Source organism: Scyliorhinus canicula, chromosome 9 (genome assembly GCF_902713615.1).
Source record: "Scyliorhinus canicula chromosome 9, sScyCan1.1, whole genome shotgun sequence".
Taxonomy (NCBI): domain Eukaryota; kingdom Metazoa; phylum Chordata; class Chondrichthyes; order Carcharhiniformes; family Scyliorhinidae; genus Scyliorhinus; species Scyliorhinus canicula.
Genome location: NC_052154.1, coordinates 150,913,124 through 150,932,011, shown reverse-complemented (window position 1 = coordinate 150,932,011; position 18,888 = coordinate 150,913,124). Strand labels below are relative to the sequence as shown.

Below are 18,888 nucleotides of genomic sequence, written 5' to 3'. Positions count from 1 at the left end.
AGCTTCTTGACCTTTTCTTCATCAGAGTCAAGAATTGAAAAACAAAATATTATTTTGTGCAGTTTTGCTTTTCAATTCTGACGAAGGATTCACACCCAAGACCTTAACCTGTTTGTTTTCTCCTTTCAGATGTTATCTGATCTTGTGTACTTTCTGTTTAGCAGGCTGTTACTGTAATAATCAGCTATTGATACTATATTTTTAAACAGGTATCTCACCGATCGTAATCCATGACAGCTATTAACAAGCTAACTTGGTCAATATTTTCAGGGGGAACATCAAAGACTATGGCTTCATTATACACAGGGTTTAATGTGTTTCTCTTTGTTGATGTTTTCCTCTTCTTCAACCTTCTTCCATCGCACATCAGAGAGATCTTCACGTACGGATCTGTTGGAGCAACAAGATAGTCAATAAGACCGCCTACTCCTACCTTTGCAGCATTTTCCATCTGTGCCTCCGCTCATCAGCTGAAATTCTCATTCATGTCTTTGTTACCTTTTCATTTGATTACTCCAATGCGCCTGTGGCTAGCTTCCCATCTTCCATCCGCCATCAACTCGATTTCATCCAAATCTTTGCTGCCAGAACCTGAACTGGCGCTAATTTTTAAAAACATCTTTCCAATTAAGGGGCAGTTTGGCCAATCCACCTGCCCTGAACATCTTTACGCTGTGGCGTGAAACCCACGCCGACACTGGGAGACTCTGCAAACTCCACATGGACAGTGATGCAGGACCCGGATCGAACCCAGGTCCTCGGCGCTGTGAGGCAGCAGTGCTAGCCACTGTGCCACCGTGCCACCCTCACTTAAGCTTGCTGGCTGACATTGGTTCATGGTGCAACTCACCTCGATTTTAAAATGCTCATCATTGCTTACAAATGCTTCCATGGCCTCGCTCCTCCCTATATCTGTAATCTCCTCCAGCTCTACAATCCAATAAAACCCCTGGAGTCCTTAGATTCTGGCCTCTTGAGCATCCCAAGTGTTCAGCTGACTGGAGCCTAAGCTCCAGAATTCTCGAAATAAACCTCTTCAGCTCTCTCTTATCCTGTAAGGCATTCATTAATATTTACCTCCTTTCTCTCCTTTGTATGGTTTGAAGTCAACTATTGGCTGATAACTCTCCTGTGGAGTGCCCTAGGGACATTTTACTCTGTTAAGGTTCTTGTTAAAAAGAAGTTGCTGTCTTAATGGGCTATCGCTCTTTTAAACATCAGTTGTTCTCTAATGGTGGTATTCTTACCCGAAGCTCCGGTTATATCCATGGCCTTAAGATTGCGAGCCTTGATGACAGTGATAGTGAGCCGGCCAGCAGTGGGGAGATAACACAGTGAAAACATCAGGTCTCCGAGGTCCACATTATCCTAAAATATTAAAAACAAAATTGAGTGGCGCTGGATTGCATTTAATGGATAATTAGAAATGCACATCTAACTCCTGTGAAGTGTACAATTTCTATACCACTCAGGAGTCATCGGCATGGCCACATATTTCTATCTGATCTCAGAAATCACATCTTCCTCTATTTACATGCATTTTCATTGGCCTTTATCTAATCATTGACAGAAGGGTGTATAAATGGGCTACTGGAATCGCATCAATCAAATTACAGTGGAAGCAATAAGCTACAATATGGCAGGAAGAAAATTGAGGCAGTCTATCTACCTCATGCAATTATCTGTCTAGGACCTCTTATGAAAACAATCTCGCCTCATTTATGATATTTTGAAGTGATGCTGTGGCAAATGATGTTATTTCCTTCAAATGGATTATATTTCAGCGCACCCTGAATTTTATTTTTGACTCGGGAAGGTTACAAACTCTCCTGCTCCCTTCTACATTATAGCTTTGTCCCCTTTGTTCCATATGATTGGCAGCTTTTTGCTGCTGCCAAGAACTTGTAAGAGGTCAGAAAAGTTGAATTGGAATTGGTCTAATCATTTCCTCATGATTCTCAATGAGCACTATGAAAATTAGAATGATAGTTTGTTGAAAAAGGCAAATGCTTCCCATATTAATGGGCAATAAAATCAGATGGTGTGTAAGGCTGGTGTCAATTCACTATTGTCCATTTCGCTTTACCACCCAGAATGAAGTTTGGTCTTGCATTTTGGATCAGACATTAAATTGAACTCCTGTCATACTTGTCAGTGGATGTGAAAGATCCCAAAGCACTATTGCCAAGAATAGAAGGGGGTCCCTTGTGTGTCCTGGCCAATATTTATCCCTCAAGCAACATCACAAAAAACAATTATCTGGTCACCTTTCTTCCTGCAGTTTGTGGGACCTTGCTGTGTGCAAATTGGCTGTCATGTTGCCTTGCATTACAACAAAAAAAATTGTACAAAAATAAATAACGTCCCATTATATCAGAAAATGTCCCATTATGCGAGCACTATGTTATAACATTTGTCACTGAGCAACATAAGTAAATATCAAGCCGAGTAACCAAAATCTTGGTCATTCGCTTTTAATGAGCGTCTGACAGGAGGAGGGAGAGATGTTTACATGAAGCGTGTTCAGGGAGGGAACTCCAGACAGCTGAAGGAACAGCTGTCACATGTTATGGGGTGGGAACAATTAACTTCCACGTGAATCTTATTATTATTATTAATCTTGTAGAATTTGAGCTCCCCCATTAAGGGGGCAGGGACGTCTAAACAATATCAAGTTGTATGGTATATAAAGCCGGTCAGTTAGACAGCGGCAAGGCAGACACAGTTGGGATCTACCGTCTGACATATATAATATGATGTGGAGATGCCGGCGTTGGACTTGGGTGGGCACAGTAAGAAGTCTTACAACACCAGGTTAAAGTCCAATAGGTTTGTTTGGAATCACTAGCTTTCACTAGTGAAAGTGCAGGTGAGCCACAGGTGAGTGCCTGATGAAGGAGCTATGCTCCAAAAGCTCGTGATTCTAAACAAACCTGTTGCACTTTAACCTGGTGTTGTAAGACTTCTTACATATATAATAGTTATTGCAAGTGAACTAAGCTTCTTTTAACTACGGGGTGTGGACTCCTTTGTGACCTTATAAAACTGCCAATGGTGGCATGATGAAAATTGGGGGTGCACAAGAGGCCAGAATTTAAATAGTGCCAAGATCTTAGTGGATTGTGGTCCGCAAGGAGAATAGAAAGATAGGAAGGCATGAACCGTGCAGGGATTTGAAAACAAGGATGAGAATTGTATAATCAAAGCATTGCTTGTCTGAGCCCAGTGTAGATTAGTGAGTACAGGGGAAATGGGTGAGCAGAATATGGTGTAAATTAGAACATGGGAAGCATGGCTTGAATAAGTTTTAAGAGGGTGATCATCAGGAGTGCATTGGAATAGTCAAGTGTAGAGATAACAAAGAACAAACCACTGACTAAAAAAGTATTTTGGGAATGTGAAGGGTGCAATAGCAATGCAAGTTCTTTCTTTGACGCATGCTTTAAAAACAAGTTGCAATCATGTATTCAATTCATTTCTGCAGTCTCCTTGTAGATTATCCAGAAGCAGTAATCCCATCTCTGAAGGCGATTACAACGCTGGGCAGCTCAACCTAATAGATATATTTTTTAATAAAGGTTATTCATTGATTTTTGAATGTGGACAATGCTGACAAAGCCAGCATACTGCCCATTGGCAACTGCCTTAAATTGTATCAACCTTCTTGCCCGCTGCAAAAGGTACCCCCACAGTGCTGTTAGGTGGACAGTTCCAGAATTCTCACCCAGCCTTGATGGAGGTAAAGCTATTTATTTCCAAGTTGGGATGGCATGCGTCACAGGTTTCAGAGCTCAAATTTGTTTAAGATTTTCCTACATGGGGTAATCTGAGAAAGCGCAGAAGCTTAATGCTGTTACGACTACCCCGAGCAAACAAGCTGTGAAAGATTCTCATACCTGCATCATTTCAACACATTTGGTCCAGCAAACCTCCTGCTCAATTATTCTCTCAGGATAGAATCTTACCTAAACCGATCGAATTATGTGGAACATCTGGGGGATCCAACGGCCATGCTGCGCCCGAAAAGCAGCAAGCCATGGCACAGCATGGCCGTTAAAAGCCGGGAAACCCTGCTTCCAGGATCTACCCGGCTCGCAACGCCTCACGAGATTCAACGCATTCTCGCAAGATGTTGAAATGGGTGGGATCATTTTTTGGCAAATCTGCATGTTAGAGTGAGGCAGTAAACTTCCCTCTGATGTCCGATTCCCGAGATCCCTGAAGCTTTGAGATTCATCTGCTTCATCCAGGAGACCTCGGGCGAGCGCTCCACAAATGGGGACCAAATGGATCAGCACTCCTGGGGGGTCTCCCAGAGGATCGGATTCGGTTTGGGGGTGGGGGAGGTTGGGGAATCGTTTGGGAGGCCTTGGAGATCGGGATGCCATTAAAAATGGCATCGTGATCTCTCGCTGTACAAAGCAGGGCTATGTGCGGCCTCGTCCTCTTGTTCCCCATTCAGACCCTTATCCAACGCGAGTCGCGCTGAATAGCGAGGACCGGGAAACACGCAGCTAATCGCTCACGCTCGGGGACTTTGTTCCTTTTTGGGAGATTTGCACTCCTGGTTTGATACCTTTTCATTACCAAATTTTATGGAATACAGATTACAAGTTAGTAAAATACTAGTTTACTGAGATAAAGGTAACAACAGTTTCCAAATCTACCAGCAGGCCACAGCATACAAAAGTAGACATGTCACATAATTGGATTGGTGCAGGACAGGGAAAGGATATATGGCCCATGAGCATGTTCACAGCACAAACTTTAAACGCTCAACCTGTTAAAAATATAACCTCATCCATTTCATCTTCGAATGTGGAGGACGGGATAGTGAGGTGTAATTATTCTTGATCTATAAAGGTAATCAAACAAATACCAGAAAATCATCTTTTTTTCTAATTCATGGGATGTGGGCACTGCTGGCAAGTCCAACATTTATTGCCCATTCCTATTGCCCTTGAGCTGAATGGCTTGCTAGGCCAGTTCAGAGGGCATTTCAGAGTTGATCACATTGCTGCAGGTCTGAAGTCACACATAGGCCCGACCAGGTAAGGATGGCAGATCTCCTTCCCGAAAGGGTTTATATGGCAATCAACAACTGCCTCATGGGCATCATTAGGTCTTTAATTTCTGATTTATGTTGAATTTAAATTTCATCACCTGCCATGGTCGGATTCGAACCTAGGTCTCCAGAGCATTATGCTGGGTCTCTGGATTATGAGTCCAGTGACAATGCCACTACCTCACCGCCTCCCTTTACACCACTTCACATCACTGCTACTTAGCTGAGACTTACTGATACGCAGAGCATTTTTATGCTGGTCCCAGTAATCCGGAACTGCAACCATCTGTAGGGTTATTAATAATCGCAGCCTGTTCCTGTTGCCATGTCTGGGGCGAAGCTGCACAGCATTTTCAAGGAGCATGATGGGCTGAATAGTCTTCTTCTGTGACGTATGACTGTCTGATTCAAAGATTTCCAACCTTCCTCCCAAGCATTCCTTGTGTGACACACTTAATTAATTCAATCATCTTAACAAGCGCAAATTGTATAAAACACTGGTGAGGCAACAACTGGAGGATTGTGATCAGTTCTGGTCATCACATTACAAGAAGTATATTAATGCACTGGAGAGTGCAGAAGAGGTTTACAAGAATACCGCCAGGGATGGAAAGTGCAGCCAAGAGGAGTGATTGGATAGGTTGGGGTTATTTCCCTTGGAACAAAGAACGCTGAGGGGTGACTTAATTGAGGTCTACAAAACTTTGAGGGAAAGAGATAGACTTGACAGGATAAAATTATTTCCCTTGGTGGAGAATTCTAGAACCAGGGGATTCAAGATAAGTGGCAGTGGTGTAGAGGGGGCATGAGGAAGAACTTTTTTACGTAGAGGGTAGTGGGAGTCTGGAATTCACTGCCCAATTTGGTACCGGAGGCAGAGATCCTAAACGTTTTTTAAAAAGTACCTGGATCTGCAGCTTAAGTGCTGTAAGCTACAGGGCTATGGGCCAGGTGAGGGAGATGGGATTAGAAAGGGCACCTGGGTGTCCTCGGGCTGCCATGGGCATGATGGGCTGAACGGTTTGCTTCTGTGCTATAATGTTTCTACGTATCTGAATCCCAAGCCCATGACATGGGGCAGCATCAAGATTGAAAGGATTCAACAAGTGAATAAGAAATGAACAGTGGTGAGTAGCCAATATTTGGTTCCAAAAGCAGGAAGGTGGCAAAATGGGAGAGGAATGAATCACAGAATTTACAGTGCAAAAGGAGGCCATTCAGCCCATCGAGTCTGCACCGGCTCTTTGAAAGAGCACCCCACTTAAGTCCACACCTATCACTAACCCAGTAACCCGGCCTAACCTTTTTGGACACTAAGGGCAATTTAGCATGGCCAATCCACCTAACTTGTACGTCTTTGGACTGTGGGAGGAAACCAGAGTGCCCAGAAAAACCCACGCAGACACGGGGAGAACGTGCAGACTTCGCGCAGACAGTGGCACAAGCCAGGAATCGAATCTGAGACTCTGGAGCTATGAAGTAACTGGGCTAACCACTATGCTACCATGCTGCCCACGTGAATGGGTTGAACTATTTTCAGATATTGAAAATTAATTAGTTACAGTACAAGCCAACGAGGGTAATCTTAACTTTGCCCGATGATTTATTCAAGGGGAAGCTGACGAAGCATTTAAGAGAAAAATTAATAGAAGAATACAACTGGTAGGATTTGGGAAAGAGGTTCATATAGACCATCAACACCAGCACAGACCAACTGGCCCAAATGGCTTGTTCTGTGCTGTACATTCTGTGTAAATATTGGCTCACTGAGTTTTCTGCCTGTTATTCCCTCCCATTGTCATCAATAGAGATGAACATCAAATGTGGTGTATAACTGGCAATAATCTCTTATAAGTTATATCAATACCTAAAGTTAAAATTAACCCCATCCTCTCCTGAGACTTGTTGAGAGTACAGACATGAGCATGATTAAACAGGTTAGCCCTTCAAAGCTGAACAGGAGCAAATGAGGATCATTTAGAAGAGCAAAGACCCGAGCAACAGCAATAAAATAGAGACTAAGGATAAACTAGAGTTCAGGGACCTTGTGACAGATATTGAAAGAAAGAGAGGGAGAGGATTTAGAGTGAGGGAGAGGAAGGAAGAGAGAAGGAGGAAAAAAGACAGAGAGGAGGAGGGAAAGGGAAAGTGAGGGAGAGAGGGAAAGACCGAAAGAGGGATTAAGGGAAAAGGAGAGAGGGAGGGAGTGAGGGAGGGAAAGAGAGAACGGGAGGAAAATGAGAGAGAGAGAAGGAAGGAGGGAGGGATATGCAGACGAAAGAGAAAGAGGAAGGGAAAGAAAGTTGGAAAGAAGTTCAGAGACAAGTTGATGGGTAGATGTAATATAAACACCACCTAACTGATGGCAAACCTTTTCCAGCATTCTGTCGAGGCCTTTGAAGGAAGTGCCAGAAGAATCTGCGAAGCCAACAATATTCAAGGCCTGGATGGAGCTGCAACTTTATAGTGTACCAGCAGTTGTTCAAGGGGAAAAGAAGGGGAAAAGAATAATACCTGGCATAATTCTCATGCTGGATAAATTATTTCTGGGAATGTTGGAGCAGATGGTGCCCAGAATGCAAAGGATCATCTGCATTCATCAAATAGCCAAATGTTAGCGACCATTAAGGACACAAGTGGACAGGGATCAGGCATTCAGTACACTGAAAGGGGTATAACTTCCAGGGACATGTCACTGCTGTGAAACCTTGTCATCATTTCATTTCAGACCGATACGGGCAGTGAGTTTGCAATTATTCATTACTCGTTTGTAGTGGGGGAAATACCTCACCATCAACCATTGATTCAATGGTTAGGGGAATAGATAGGAGACTCTGTGGTTGCGAGTGAGACTCCCGGAAGGTATGTTGCCTCCCGGGTGCCAGGGCCAGGGATGTCTCGGATCGTGTCTTCAGGATCCTGAAGGGGGAGGGTGAGCAGCCAGAGGTCGTGGTGCACATTGGTACCAACGACGTAGGTAAGAAAAGGGGTGTGGAGGTAATAAACAAGTTTAGGGAGTTAGGCTGGAAGTTAAAGGCCAGGACAGACAGAGTTGTCATCTCTGGTTTGTTGCCGGTGCCACGTGGTAGCGAGGCTAGGAATAGGGAGAGAGTGCAGTTGAACACGTGGCTGCAGGAATGGTGTAGGAGGGAGGGCTTTAGGTATTTGGATAATTGGAGTGCATTCTGGGGAAGGTGGGACCTGTACAAGCAGGACGGCTTGCATCTGAACCAGAGGGGCACCAATATCCTGGGAAGGAGGTTTTCTCGTAGTCTTCGGGAGGGTTTAAACTAATTTGGCAGGGGCAGGGGAATGGGAACCGGATGTGTAGTCCAGCAACTAAGGAAGCCGATATTCAGGACGGCAAAGTGTAGTGATGCAGTGGGGAAGATAACACTGACAAAGCAGAGTACTTGCAGGCAAGGAGATGGGTTGAAGTGTGTATACTTCAACGCAAGAAGCATCAGGAATAAGGTGGGTGAACTTAACGCATGGATCGGTACTTGGGACTATGATATGGTGGCCATCACGGAAACTTGGATAGAAGAGGGGCAGGAATGGTTGTTGGAGGTCCTTGGTTATAGATGTTTCAACAAGATTAGCGATGATGGTAAAAGAGGTGGGGGGGGTGGCATTGTTAATTAGAGATAGTATAACAGCTGCAGAAAGGCAGTTCGAGGAGGATCTGCCTACTGAGGTAGTATGGGTTAAAGTCAGAAATAGGAAAGGAGCAGTCCCTTGTTGGGAGTTTTCTATAGGCCCCCCAATAGCAGCAGAGATGTGGAGGAACAGATTGGGAAACAGATTTTGGAAAGGTGCAGAAGTCACAGGGTAGTAGTCATGGGTGACTTCAACTTCCCAAACATTGAGTGGAAACTCTTTAGATCAAATAGTTTGGATGGGGTGGTGTTTGTACAGTGTATCCAGGAAGCTTTTCTAACACAGTATGTAGATTGTCAGAGGGGAGGCCATATTGGATTTGGTACTTGGTAATGAACCAGGGCAGGTGATAGATTTGTTAGTGGGCGAGCATTTTGGAGGTAGTGACCACAATTCTGTGACTTTCACTTTAGTAATGCAGAGGGATAGGTGCTTGCAACAGGGTAAGGTTTACAATTGGGGGAAGGGTAAATACAATGCTGTCAGACAAGAATTGAAGTGCATAAGTTGGGAACATAGGCTGTCAGGGAAGGACATAAGTGAAATGTGGAACTTGTTCGAGGAACAGGTACTGCGTGTCTTTGATATGTATGTCCCTGTCAGGCAGGGAAGAGATGGTCGAGTGAGGGAACCATGGTTGACAAGAGAGGTTGAATGTCTTGTTAAGAGGAAGAAGGAGACTTATGTAAGGCTGAGGAAACAAGGTTCAGACAGGGCGCTGGAGGGATACAAGATAGCCAGGAGGGAACTGAAGAAAGGGATTAGGAGAGCTAAGAGAGGGCATGAAAAATCTTTGGCTGGTAGGATCAAGGAAAACCCCAAGGCCTTTTACACATATGTGAGAAATATGAGAATGACTAGAGCGAGGGTAGGTCCGATCAAGGACAGTAGCGGGAGATTGTGTATTGAGTCTGAAGAGATAAGAGAGGTCTTGAACGAGCACTTTTCTTCAGTATTTACAAACGAGAGGGGCCATATTGTTGGAGAGGACAGTGTGAAACAGACTGGTAAGCTCGAGGAGATACTTGTTAGGAAGGAAGATGTGTTGGGTGTTTTGAAAAACTTGAGGATAGACAGGTCCCCCGGGCCTGACGGGATATATCCAAGGATTCTTTGGGAAGCAAGAAATGAAATTGCAGAGCCGTTGGCAATGATCATTTCGTCCTCACTGTCAACAGGGGTGGTACCAGGGGATTGGAGAGTGGCGAATGTCGTGCCCCTGTTCAAAAAAGGGAATAGGGATAAACCTGGGAATTACAGGCCAGTTAGTCTTACTTCGGTGGTAGGCAAAGTAATGGACAGGGTACTGAGGGATAGGATTTCTGAGCATCTGGAAAGACACTGCTTGATTAGGGATAGTCAGCACGGATTTGTGAGGGGTAGGTCTTGCCTTACAAGTCTTATTGAGGAGGTGACCAAGCATGTGGATGAAGGTAAAGTAGTGGATGTAGTGTACATGGATTTTAGTAAGGCATTTGATCAGGTTCCCCATGGTAGGCTGATGCAGAAAGTAAGGAGGCATGGGATAGTGGGAAATTTGGCCAGTTGGATAATGAACTGGCTAATCGATAGAAGTCAGAGAGTGGTGGTGGGTGGCAAATATTCAGCCTGGAGCCCAGTTACCAGTGGCGTACTGCAGGGATCAGTTCTGGGTCCTCTTCTGTTTGTGATTTTCATTAATAACTTGGATGAGGGAGTTGAAGGGTGGGTCAGTAAATTTGCAGATGATATGAAGATTGGTGGAGTTGTGGATAGTGAGGAGGGCTGTTGTCGGCTGCAAAGAGACATAGATAGGATGCAGAGCTAGGCTGAGAAGTGGCAGATGGAGTTTAACCCTGAAAAGTGTGAGGTTGTCCATTTTGGAAGGACAAATATGAATGTGGAATACAGGGTTAACGGTAGGGTTCTTGGCAATGTAGAGGAGCAGAGAGATCTTGGGGCCTATGTTCATAGATCTTTGAAAGTTGCCACTCAAGTGAAATGAAATGAAATGAAAATCGCTTATTGTCACGAGTAGGCTTCAAATGAAGTTACTGTGAAAAGCCCCTAGTCGCCACATTCCGGCGCTGTGTGATAGAGCTGTGAAGAAGGCCTATGGTGTGCTAGCGTTCATTAGCAGAGGGATTGAAATTAAGAGCCGTGAGGTGATGATACAGCTGTACAAAACCTTGGTAAGGCCACATTTGGAGTACTGTGTGCAGTTCTGGTCACCTCATTTTAGGAAGAATGTGGAAGCTTTGGAAAAGGTGCAAAGGAGATTTACCAGGATGTTGTCTGAAATGGAGAGTAAGTCTTACGAGGAAAGGTTGAAGGTGCTAGGCCTTTTCTCATTAGAACGGAGAAGGATGAGGGGCGACTTGATAGAGGTTTATAAGATGATATGGGGAATAGATCGAGTAGATAGTCAGAGACTTTTTCCCCGGGTGGAACAAACCATTACAAGGGGACATAAATTTAAGATAAATGGTGGAAGGTATAGGGGGGAGGTCAGAGGTAGGTTCTTTACCCAGAGAGTAGTGGGGGCATGGAATGCACTGCCTGTGGAAGTCGTTGAGTTGGAAACGTTAGGGACCTTCAAGTGGCTATTGGATAGGTATATGGATTATGGTAGAATAATGGAGTGTAGATGAATTTGTTCTTAAGGGCAGCACGGTAGCATTGTAGATAGCACAATTGCTTCACAGCTCCACGGTCCCAGGTTCGATTTCGGCTTGGGTCACTGTCTGTGTGGAGTCTGCACATCCTCCCCGTGTGTGTGTGGGTTTCCTCCGTGTGCTCCGGTTTCCTCCCACAGTCCAAAGATGTGCAGGTTGGGTGGATTGGCCATGATAAATTTCCCTTAGTGTCGAAAATTCTATGATTAACCTAGGACAAAAGTTCGGCACAACATAGTGGGCCGAAGGGCCTGTTCTGTGCTGTATTTCTCTTTGTTTTATGTTCAACGTAGGCTGGGAGTATTCAGGCCCATTCCAAGCTGAATATTTTAATGAATTAAATTAATTTGTGCAAGGCTAACAATTCCCTCAGAAGATGAAAGACCGCATAGCGCATAGCAAAGAGCGTGAGTTGAAATTGTACCCTGGCACTAATGAAGAGATTTTAACCTTCATGATCCCCTGAAAAGTGTACTTTGCAGAATGAGTTCAAATGGCCAAAGGGTATTCATCATGTCCGCCAGGTGCATGACACCAACATTCATACACACCTGCCTTTAGGAATGGGAATATCACCTGCTTCAGTGCTTCAAGAGGGCCGGGGGGGGGGGGGGGTGGTGTTGTCCAGGCAGTTCAACATCCACTTTGGGCTGCCCACCCACCCCAATTCTAATCCGCTGATTTCACAATAGCTCATCTGGCAGCTGCTGCAGAGAGAAACGGAAATGTCAGGGGCTGGATGTGTAACTTTGGTAACAGGAACTCACTGGGGACTGGGTTAAGTAGGGCAGTGTTGAATGCAGACTGATCTTTGATAATGGAAGCAACTTCTTTCCATTTCTGTAAAGGGAAAAGAAGAAAGGCAGACATGCACGTCTATAATGTCGTGAACAGCCTCGGGGTGTCCTAAAGCACTGTAGAGCCAATGAAAGTACTTTTGAAGTGTAATCACTATTGTAATGTAAGAACTGTGACAACTCATTCCTTGATCATAGTTAATCATTCACTGATCGGGGCAAAATTCTCCGACCCCCAGCAGGGTTGGAGAATCGCCCGGGGCCGCCGAAAATCCCGCCCCCGCTGTGACAGAAATTCTCCGCCACCCGGGAATTGGCGGGGGCGGGAATCGCGCCACGTCGAGCGGCGAGCCCCCTGCGGCAATTCTCCGGCCCGCAATGGGCCGAAGTCCCGCCGCTGGGAGGCCTCTCCCGCCGCCGAGATTTGAACCACCTCTGGTGGCGATGGGATCGGCGGCGCGAGCGGGCCCCCGGGGTCCTCGGGTGGGCGCGGGGCGATCGGACCCCGTGGGGTGACCCCACGGTGGCCAGGCCCGCGATCGGGGCCCACCCATCGGCGGGCGGGCCAGTGCCGTGGGGGTACTCTTTCCCTTCCGCCGCCGCCACGGCCTCCACCATGGCGGACGCGGAAGAGAATCCCCCGGCGCATGCGCAAACCGATGAAAGCCTTTCGACCAGCCCTGGCGCCGGGCGGCAGGCGTCAAAGGCCGCTGGTGCCGGTTTTGCCGCCAGTCGGCGTGGTGCCAACCACTCCGGCGCGGGCCTAGCCCCTCAATGTGAGGGCTTGGCCCCCAAAGGTGCGGAGAATTCTGCACCTTTGGGGAGGCCCGACGCCGGAGTGGTTGGCGCCACTCCACTACGCCGGGATCCCCCGCCCCGCCGGGTAGTGTTGAATCCCACCCCAGATGGCTATTGCAATAATCTCTAAAGCCTTAGATAGCACAGTTTAGCTTTTTACTAAGAGAGGAGTCATATTAAACAACAATTTTATTATAAAGTTTGGCTGTAACATCATTCTTGCATAGATCTCCAAAACCTGGTTTATACAACTGTCAGTGAATAATGAATTTCACAACTCGAAAGGTTCGATTTGTATGAGACTTTGTGGGATCTCCCTAGAAGAAAGTGAAAAACGCTCAAACAAACCCACACAGAGCAGGAATGATGCATCCTATTACTCCACAAGTGGACAGTAAGAAGTCTTACAACACCAGGTTAAAGTCCAACAGCTTTCGGAGTGCCAGCTCCTTCTTCAGGTGACTGGAGAGCTATGAAACACGATCATACCTCTCCAGTCACCTGAAGAAGGAGCTGCGCTCCGAAAGCTAGTGTTTGAAACAAACCTGTTGGACTTTAACCTGGTGTTGTAAGACTTCTTACTGTGCTCACCCCAGTCCAACGCCAGCATCTCCACATCATGGCTACCATCCACAAGTGCAATAAGTAATACAGCCCAAACTATGATTGTGGTTCTGAGTGCTAGACCATGGAACACAACCCCAAAACCTGTCTATTAGGATTTTGTAGGTGGCACCTCGGGGGCAGTTCTCCCAAATGGAGCCAAGTGTTCGCGCCGTCGTGAACGCCATCGTGTTTCACAACGGCGCGAACCGGGCCCGGGTACGACCGATTCTGTCCCCCACAGGGGGCCAGCAAGGTGCTGGAGCGGTTCACGCCACTCCAGCCTCCCTTCCCGGCGCCAAATGGGCGCCGCGCATGTGCAGTTGGGCCACCCCAACATGCGCATACGCCGGGTGACTTCTTCGGTGACATGTCGTCGGTGTTCAGGGGCCGGCAGAGCAGGAAAGAGGGGGGAGAGGCCGGCCCACCGATTGGTGGGACCCCATCGGAGGCCCCCCCCCAGGGACGGAGCCCCCCTCCCCGCCCCACAGGCCGCCCCCCCCGACCGTTCACGCAGAGTTACCGCCGGCAGCGACCAGGAATGAATGGCGCCGGCAGGACTCTGTCGTATCTGCGCAGCCACTCGGCCCATCCGGGCTGGAGAATCGGCGGCCCTGCCGATTCCAGTGGCCCGTGGCCAGCGCTGCGCCAACCGCGCCGGCGCAAATGTTGCCGATTCTCCGCACCTCGGAAAATCGCACGCCGGCGTCGGGGCATCGTGGCGTGGTTGCGCCTATTCTCCGGCCCGGCGTGGGGCTCGGAGAATCGCCCCCCCCCCCTATTTCTCCCGCAACATCTCAGGAGGCCATCGAATGGTTCGTCAAACTAAAAATCCTATTCTAAACCTTTGCCATCATATAAAAAGCAGTGCTAGAAACTCAAATGAAGAAAGAGCAAAAGACTTGCATTTAAAAAGTACGACCACAGGACAACCCGAAGTAGTTTAAGGCCAATGAAGTACTTTTGAACTGCCAACCCTGCTGTAATATAGGAAATGTCGTAACCAATTATATACAGCCAGCTCCCACAAATAGCAATCATATTGGCTAGTTAATCCCCTTTTTAGTGATGTTGGTTGTCAATCATTATTAGCCCAGACTACAAAGAGAAGTTTCCTGCTCTTTTTCAAAATAGTGGCATGGGATCTTTTCCATCCCCCTGAGAGGATATAGAGGCTCTTGGTTTGTCACTTCATCTAAACAGCAGCACTTCATACAGAATAATCGTTTCATCACACTGTGCTGGCAACATTGACCTGTATTATATGCTTGACCTTTGGAATAGGACTGATGGAGGAACTCAATGCTACGTTTACATTACTGCTTTGTGAGTGGCAGGCTATGAAGGTAGACCAAAGTAACAAAGACAGTTTTCCTTTGCAATATGAAAGAGAGGTACAATTTAGATCATGAGATTTCTCAGAAATGAGTCAGGACCTTGTCAGAAGAAGATAAGCTTTCTAAACGAGTCAGTCGGTAACAGGAGACCAGTTGGTTCGCAAGAAAGGGGTGATTCAATATTGCTGGCATCAGACTTGCCAACTAGTGAGAGGCGTGTTTTCCATCCCCTCTGCGGCGTGTTCTGTAACGGCGGAGGGCAGCGCACCAGTCACCAGAGGCCGGCGGCGGGATCTTCTGGTCACGCCGTTGTCGACGTGAAACCTGAGGAGGGGATGCGCCATTGGCGAGACTGTAAGATCCTGCTGCCGAGAACGGCCAGAAAATCCCTGTCTGTGTGTACAATATGAAGAGCTGGCCTCCAACTGAGTTAACAGCCTGAGCACAAAGCTCAAAAAAGTTCAAAATTAATGACAAAAATTAGAGGATCAGAAGAAACTATTCAGATAAAGTCAACTATAAACAACTTGAAGAAAGAAAAACATTCACAAGCTCGGGATTTCCTAATGCCCTTACAAATAAAGTGCTTTTGTATTAGAATGTTGGAAACGAGACAGCTCATTTTCACACAACAAGCTCTCATAAACAACACTAATAATAGATTGTTTGTTTATAGAACATAGAACATACAGTGCAGAAGGAGACCATTCGGCCCATCGAGTCTGCACCGACCCACTTAAGCCCTCACTTCCACCCTATCCCTGTAACCCAATAACCCCTCCTAACCTTTTTGGACACTAAGGGCAATTTTGCATGGCCAATCCACCTAACCTGTACGTCTTTGGACTGTGGGAGGAAACCGGAGCACCCGGATGAAACCCACGCAGACATGGGGAGAACGTGCAGACTCCGCACAGACAGTGACCCAGTGGGGAATCGAACCTGGGACCCTGGCGTTGTGAAGCCACAGTGCTAGCCACTTGCGCTACCGTGCTGCCCAAGTGCTGCCCAGGCAGGTGGATGGATAATTTTGATCACGGCTCCGAGGAGAACTTCCTAATCATCTTCAAAATGGTGGGCCTTTTGCGTTTACCTGAGAAAGCAGATGAGGCATCAGTTTCGGCACATTCACCTCAATCCTAAACCGGAGCGTCAAACTAGCATCTGTGCTCAAGTGTTTTGATCCCACGATCCTCTGACTCAGTGGTGACATCTTCACCCACTGAGCTACAGATGACATGGTGACCTCAATGTTAATAAGCAATATGGAAAACTGAAATCCTTTCACATTCAGCTGTCCTTCAAATTAAAAGCAGCAAGGGCTTGAAATACATAACTAATCTTTCACAATTTAAAAGAGTGAAAAATGGTAAACGTTTCAGTGGAACTTATATATCAGAAGTGACTTATTCTATAACTGAAGCATTCTTTTTCTAGACTGTGCCTCTGTATAATTCTATGATTTTCTGTTTACATCTCACATTTCCAACGTTTTCAGCTTTTTCAATCTTATATTAATCAGCTCTTGACAAGGTACTTAAAACAAAATTAGTATCCAACCAATTGTACTTAACATTATTCACATGCCACATGGCAAACTATGTATAGTTCTGTGCACTGCACCTTGGTTAGTTCTTGGAGTGCCTGCAACCATCAAAATGCTACCAGGGTTTAATAGGTTAATCTGTGAGGACTGGTTGCATAAACTTGGTTTTCATTCATTTGAGTTTGGACCAGTGATGGGTAACCTAGGCTAGTGAGTGGGTCGTACGAGTAGCCCACCTTCACCTCAGTGGGTCACAAGACTGAAATCAGGCTTCTTGACTAACCATGACCCCATGAATAAGATTAAATACCATAGAACTGGAGAATTCCTCCAGTGCAGAAGGAGGTCATTCGGCCCATCAAGTCTGCACCGATCCTCTGAAAGAGCACCCTACCAAGGCCCACTTCCCCACACTATCCCCGTAACCCCACCTAACCTGCACATCTTTGGAGTGTGGGAGGAAACCGGATCACCCGGAGGAAATTACGCAGATACGGGGAGAAAGTGCAAACTCCACACAGTCACAGTCACCCAAGGCCGGAAATGAACTTGGTCCCTGGCACTGTGAGGTAGCAGTGTTCATCTGTTAAAATGATTTTTCGAATTAAGGGACAATTTAGCGTGGCCAATCCACCTACCATGCACATCTTTGGGTTGTGGGGGTGAGACCCATGTCAACACATGGAAAATGTGCAAACTCCACATGGACACTGACCCAGGGCTGGGTTCGAACCCGGGTCCTCAGGTAGCAGTGCTCATCACTGTACCACCGTGCTGCCCAGGCTACATTTAATACATGCTGATATTTCATAATGCGTTCTAAAAAAATGCTTGATCATTTATTATTAATCGAGTTATCAACCTCAAATGGTAAAACCAAAAGAAATATTTACACTTTGGACAGGGAAGTAGCACACAACTCTCGCAGTCAATGTTGTGTGCAATCAGCCTGCCCCTCATTCCAATTGCCCTTGTTTTATGTGCGTATCACTTCAGTCATGCCAGTAATAAAAAAAAACAAGTAGATGAAAATCAGCAAAATGGGGCAACCCTGTTCATGGGTAATAGTCAACAAAATGTCTCATGGACTGCACTCAGAACCCAGATGGGTCGCATATGGCTCCTGGGCTGCAGGTTGCCCAGCGCTTGTTTAGAAGATGTGTGTTTAAAACTGGCTTACTCGAAGGCTCATAAATGGTCCGCCTGCCCGCCACCTTCCCGCCCATCTCTAACCAGTCTCTCATATTCTGGTGTGCAAGCATTACGTCAGGAAGCCCACCAGCTATTGGGCCTATTGAAACCCTAACTGGCCAATTAATGACCTCTTAATTCAATTCACTTTGATTCAATTTACTTTATCACTAAGCATGTGGATATTTGTATTTGGTACATTGCTCTTTTGCTAAACTAAATATATATAAATAAATTTTACTAATAAAAGAGAGAAAATTACCTTCTCACAAAGATCTAACTTTAATCGAATATGTACTCAAAACAATTCCAATACATTAAAAAGGTCAGTGAGTCCTGCCCTGAGTGCATATCTTCTTTAACACACCAAACGCTGGCTAAAAGCTCTTACAGAGATGAGCACAAATGGGTTAGGAGCTGATTTGTCCTGTATCTGAGGGATGGTAGCCTTTTCTCCAAAAGCAACCAGCAGTAATGTCGCGATGGACTGATTTTGATTGTTCATGACACTCCTTATTTTTGTCAAAATTCTTTGAGAACAGATTTCATGAAGAGAGATCTCCTTTTCTATAAATGCCGTAATAAAAATATTTTTTAAAAAAAGAGAGATCACCTCATCAAACGTATTCAACCTTTTTTCATCAGATAAGCCTTCATCCCAGGAATGAGTAAAGTGAACCTTCTCCAAACTGATTCTACTGCAATTCTATACTTTTTCAAAGAGGCAAAATCTGTACGCAGTACTGCAGATGTGATCTCACCAAGCCCTGTTCAGCTACAATAAACTTCCTTTCTTTTATATTCTATTCCCCTTACAGTAAGCACCAACATTCCATTTGCTTTCCTAATCACTTGTGGACCTGCATACTAACATTTCGAGATTTATGTATCGGACACCCAGATCACTTTATTTCCACAATCTCTCTCCAGTTAAATGGTATATGGCTTTCCTACTCATCCTACTAAAGTTCACCTTTTCCCAATTGATTCTCCATCTGCCAAATTTTTACCTATTCGCTTAATCTATCTGTGTCCCCTTGTCGGCACTTTATCTCCGCTTGATAACCTATTTTTTAGCTGTCTTGGTGTTATCAGCAAATCTAGCTATTGTACATTAAGTCCCTCCATCCTAGTCATTGGTATAAACTATAAATTATTAGGGCTGCAGAATTGATCACTGTGGTACTTCACTAGTTACAGCATTGCTGCCTCATGGCGCTGAGCTCCCAGGTTCGAT

General features: G+C 45.8%; 1 protein-coding gene across 3 annotated transcripts in view; it reads right to left on the bottom strand.

Annotated features, from left to right (window-relative positions):
* Positions 1-18,888, bottom strand: part of syt9b (synaptotagmin IXb) — a 155,525-nt gene that overhangs the window by 35,502 nt on the left and 101,135 nt on the right. For all 3 annotated transcript variants that reach the window (XR_005461911.1, XM_038807899.1, XM_038807897.1), the window contains exons 4-5: positions 1,248-1,368; positions 219-390 (exon numbers count right to left, since the gene is read on the bottom strand). Coding sequence is in view for 2 of the 3 variants with exons in the window: in XM_038807899.1 (XP_038663827.1) it covers positions 219-390; positions 1,248-1,368 (293 nt within the window). In the remaining variant the exon portion in view is untranslated. The remainder of the gene's footprint in view (positions 1-218; positions 391-1,247; positions 1,369-18,888) is intronic.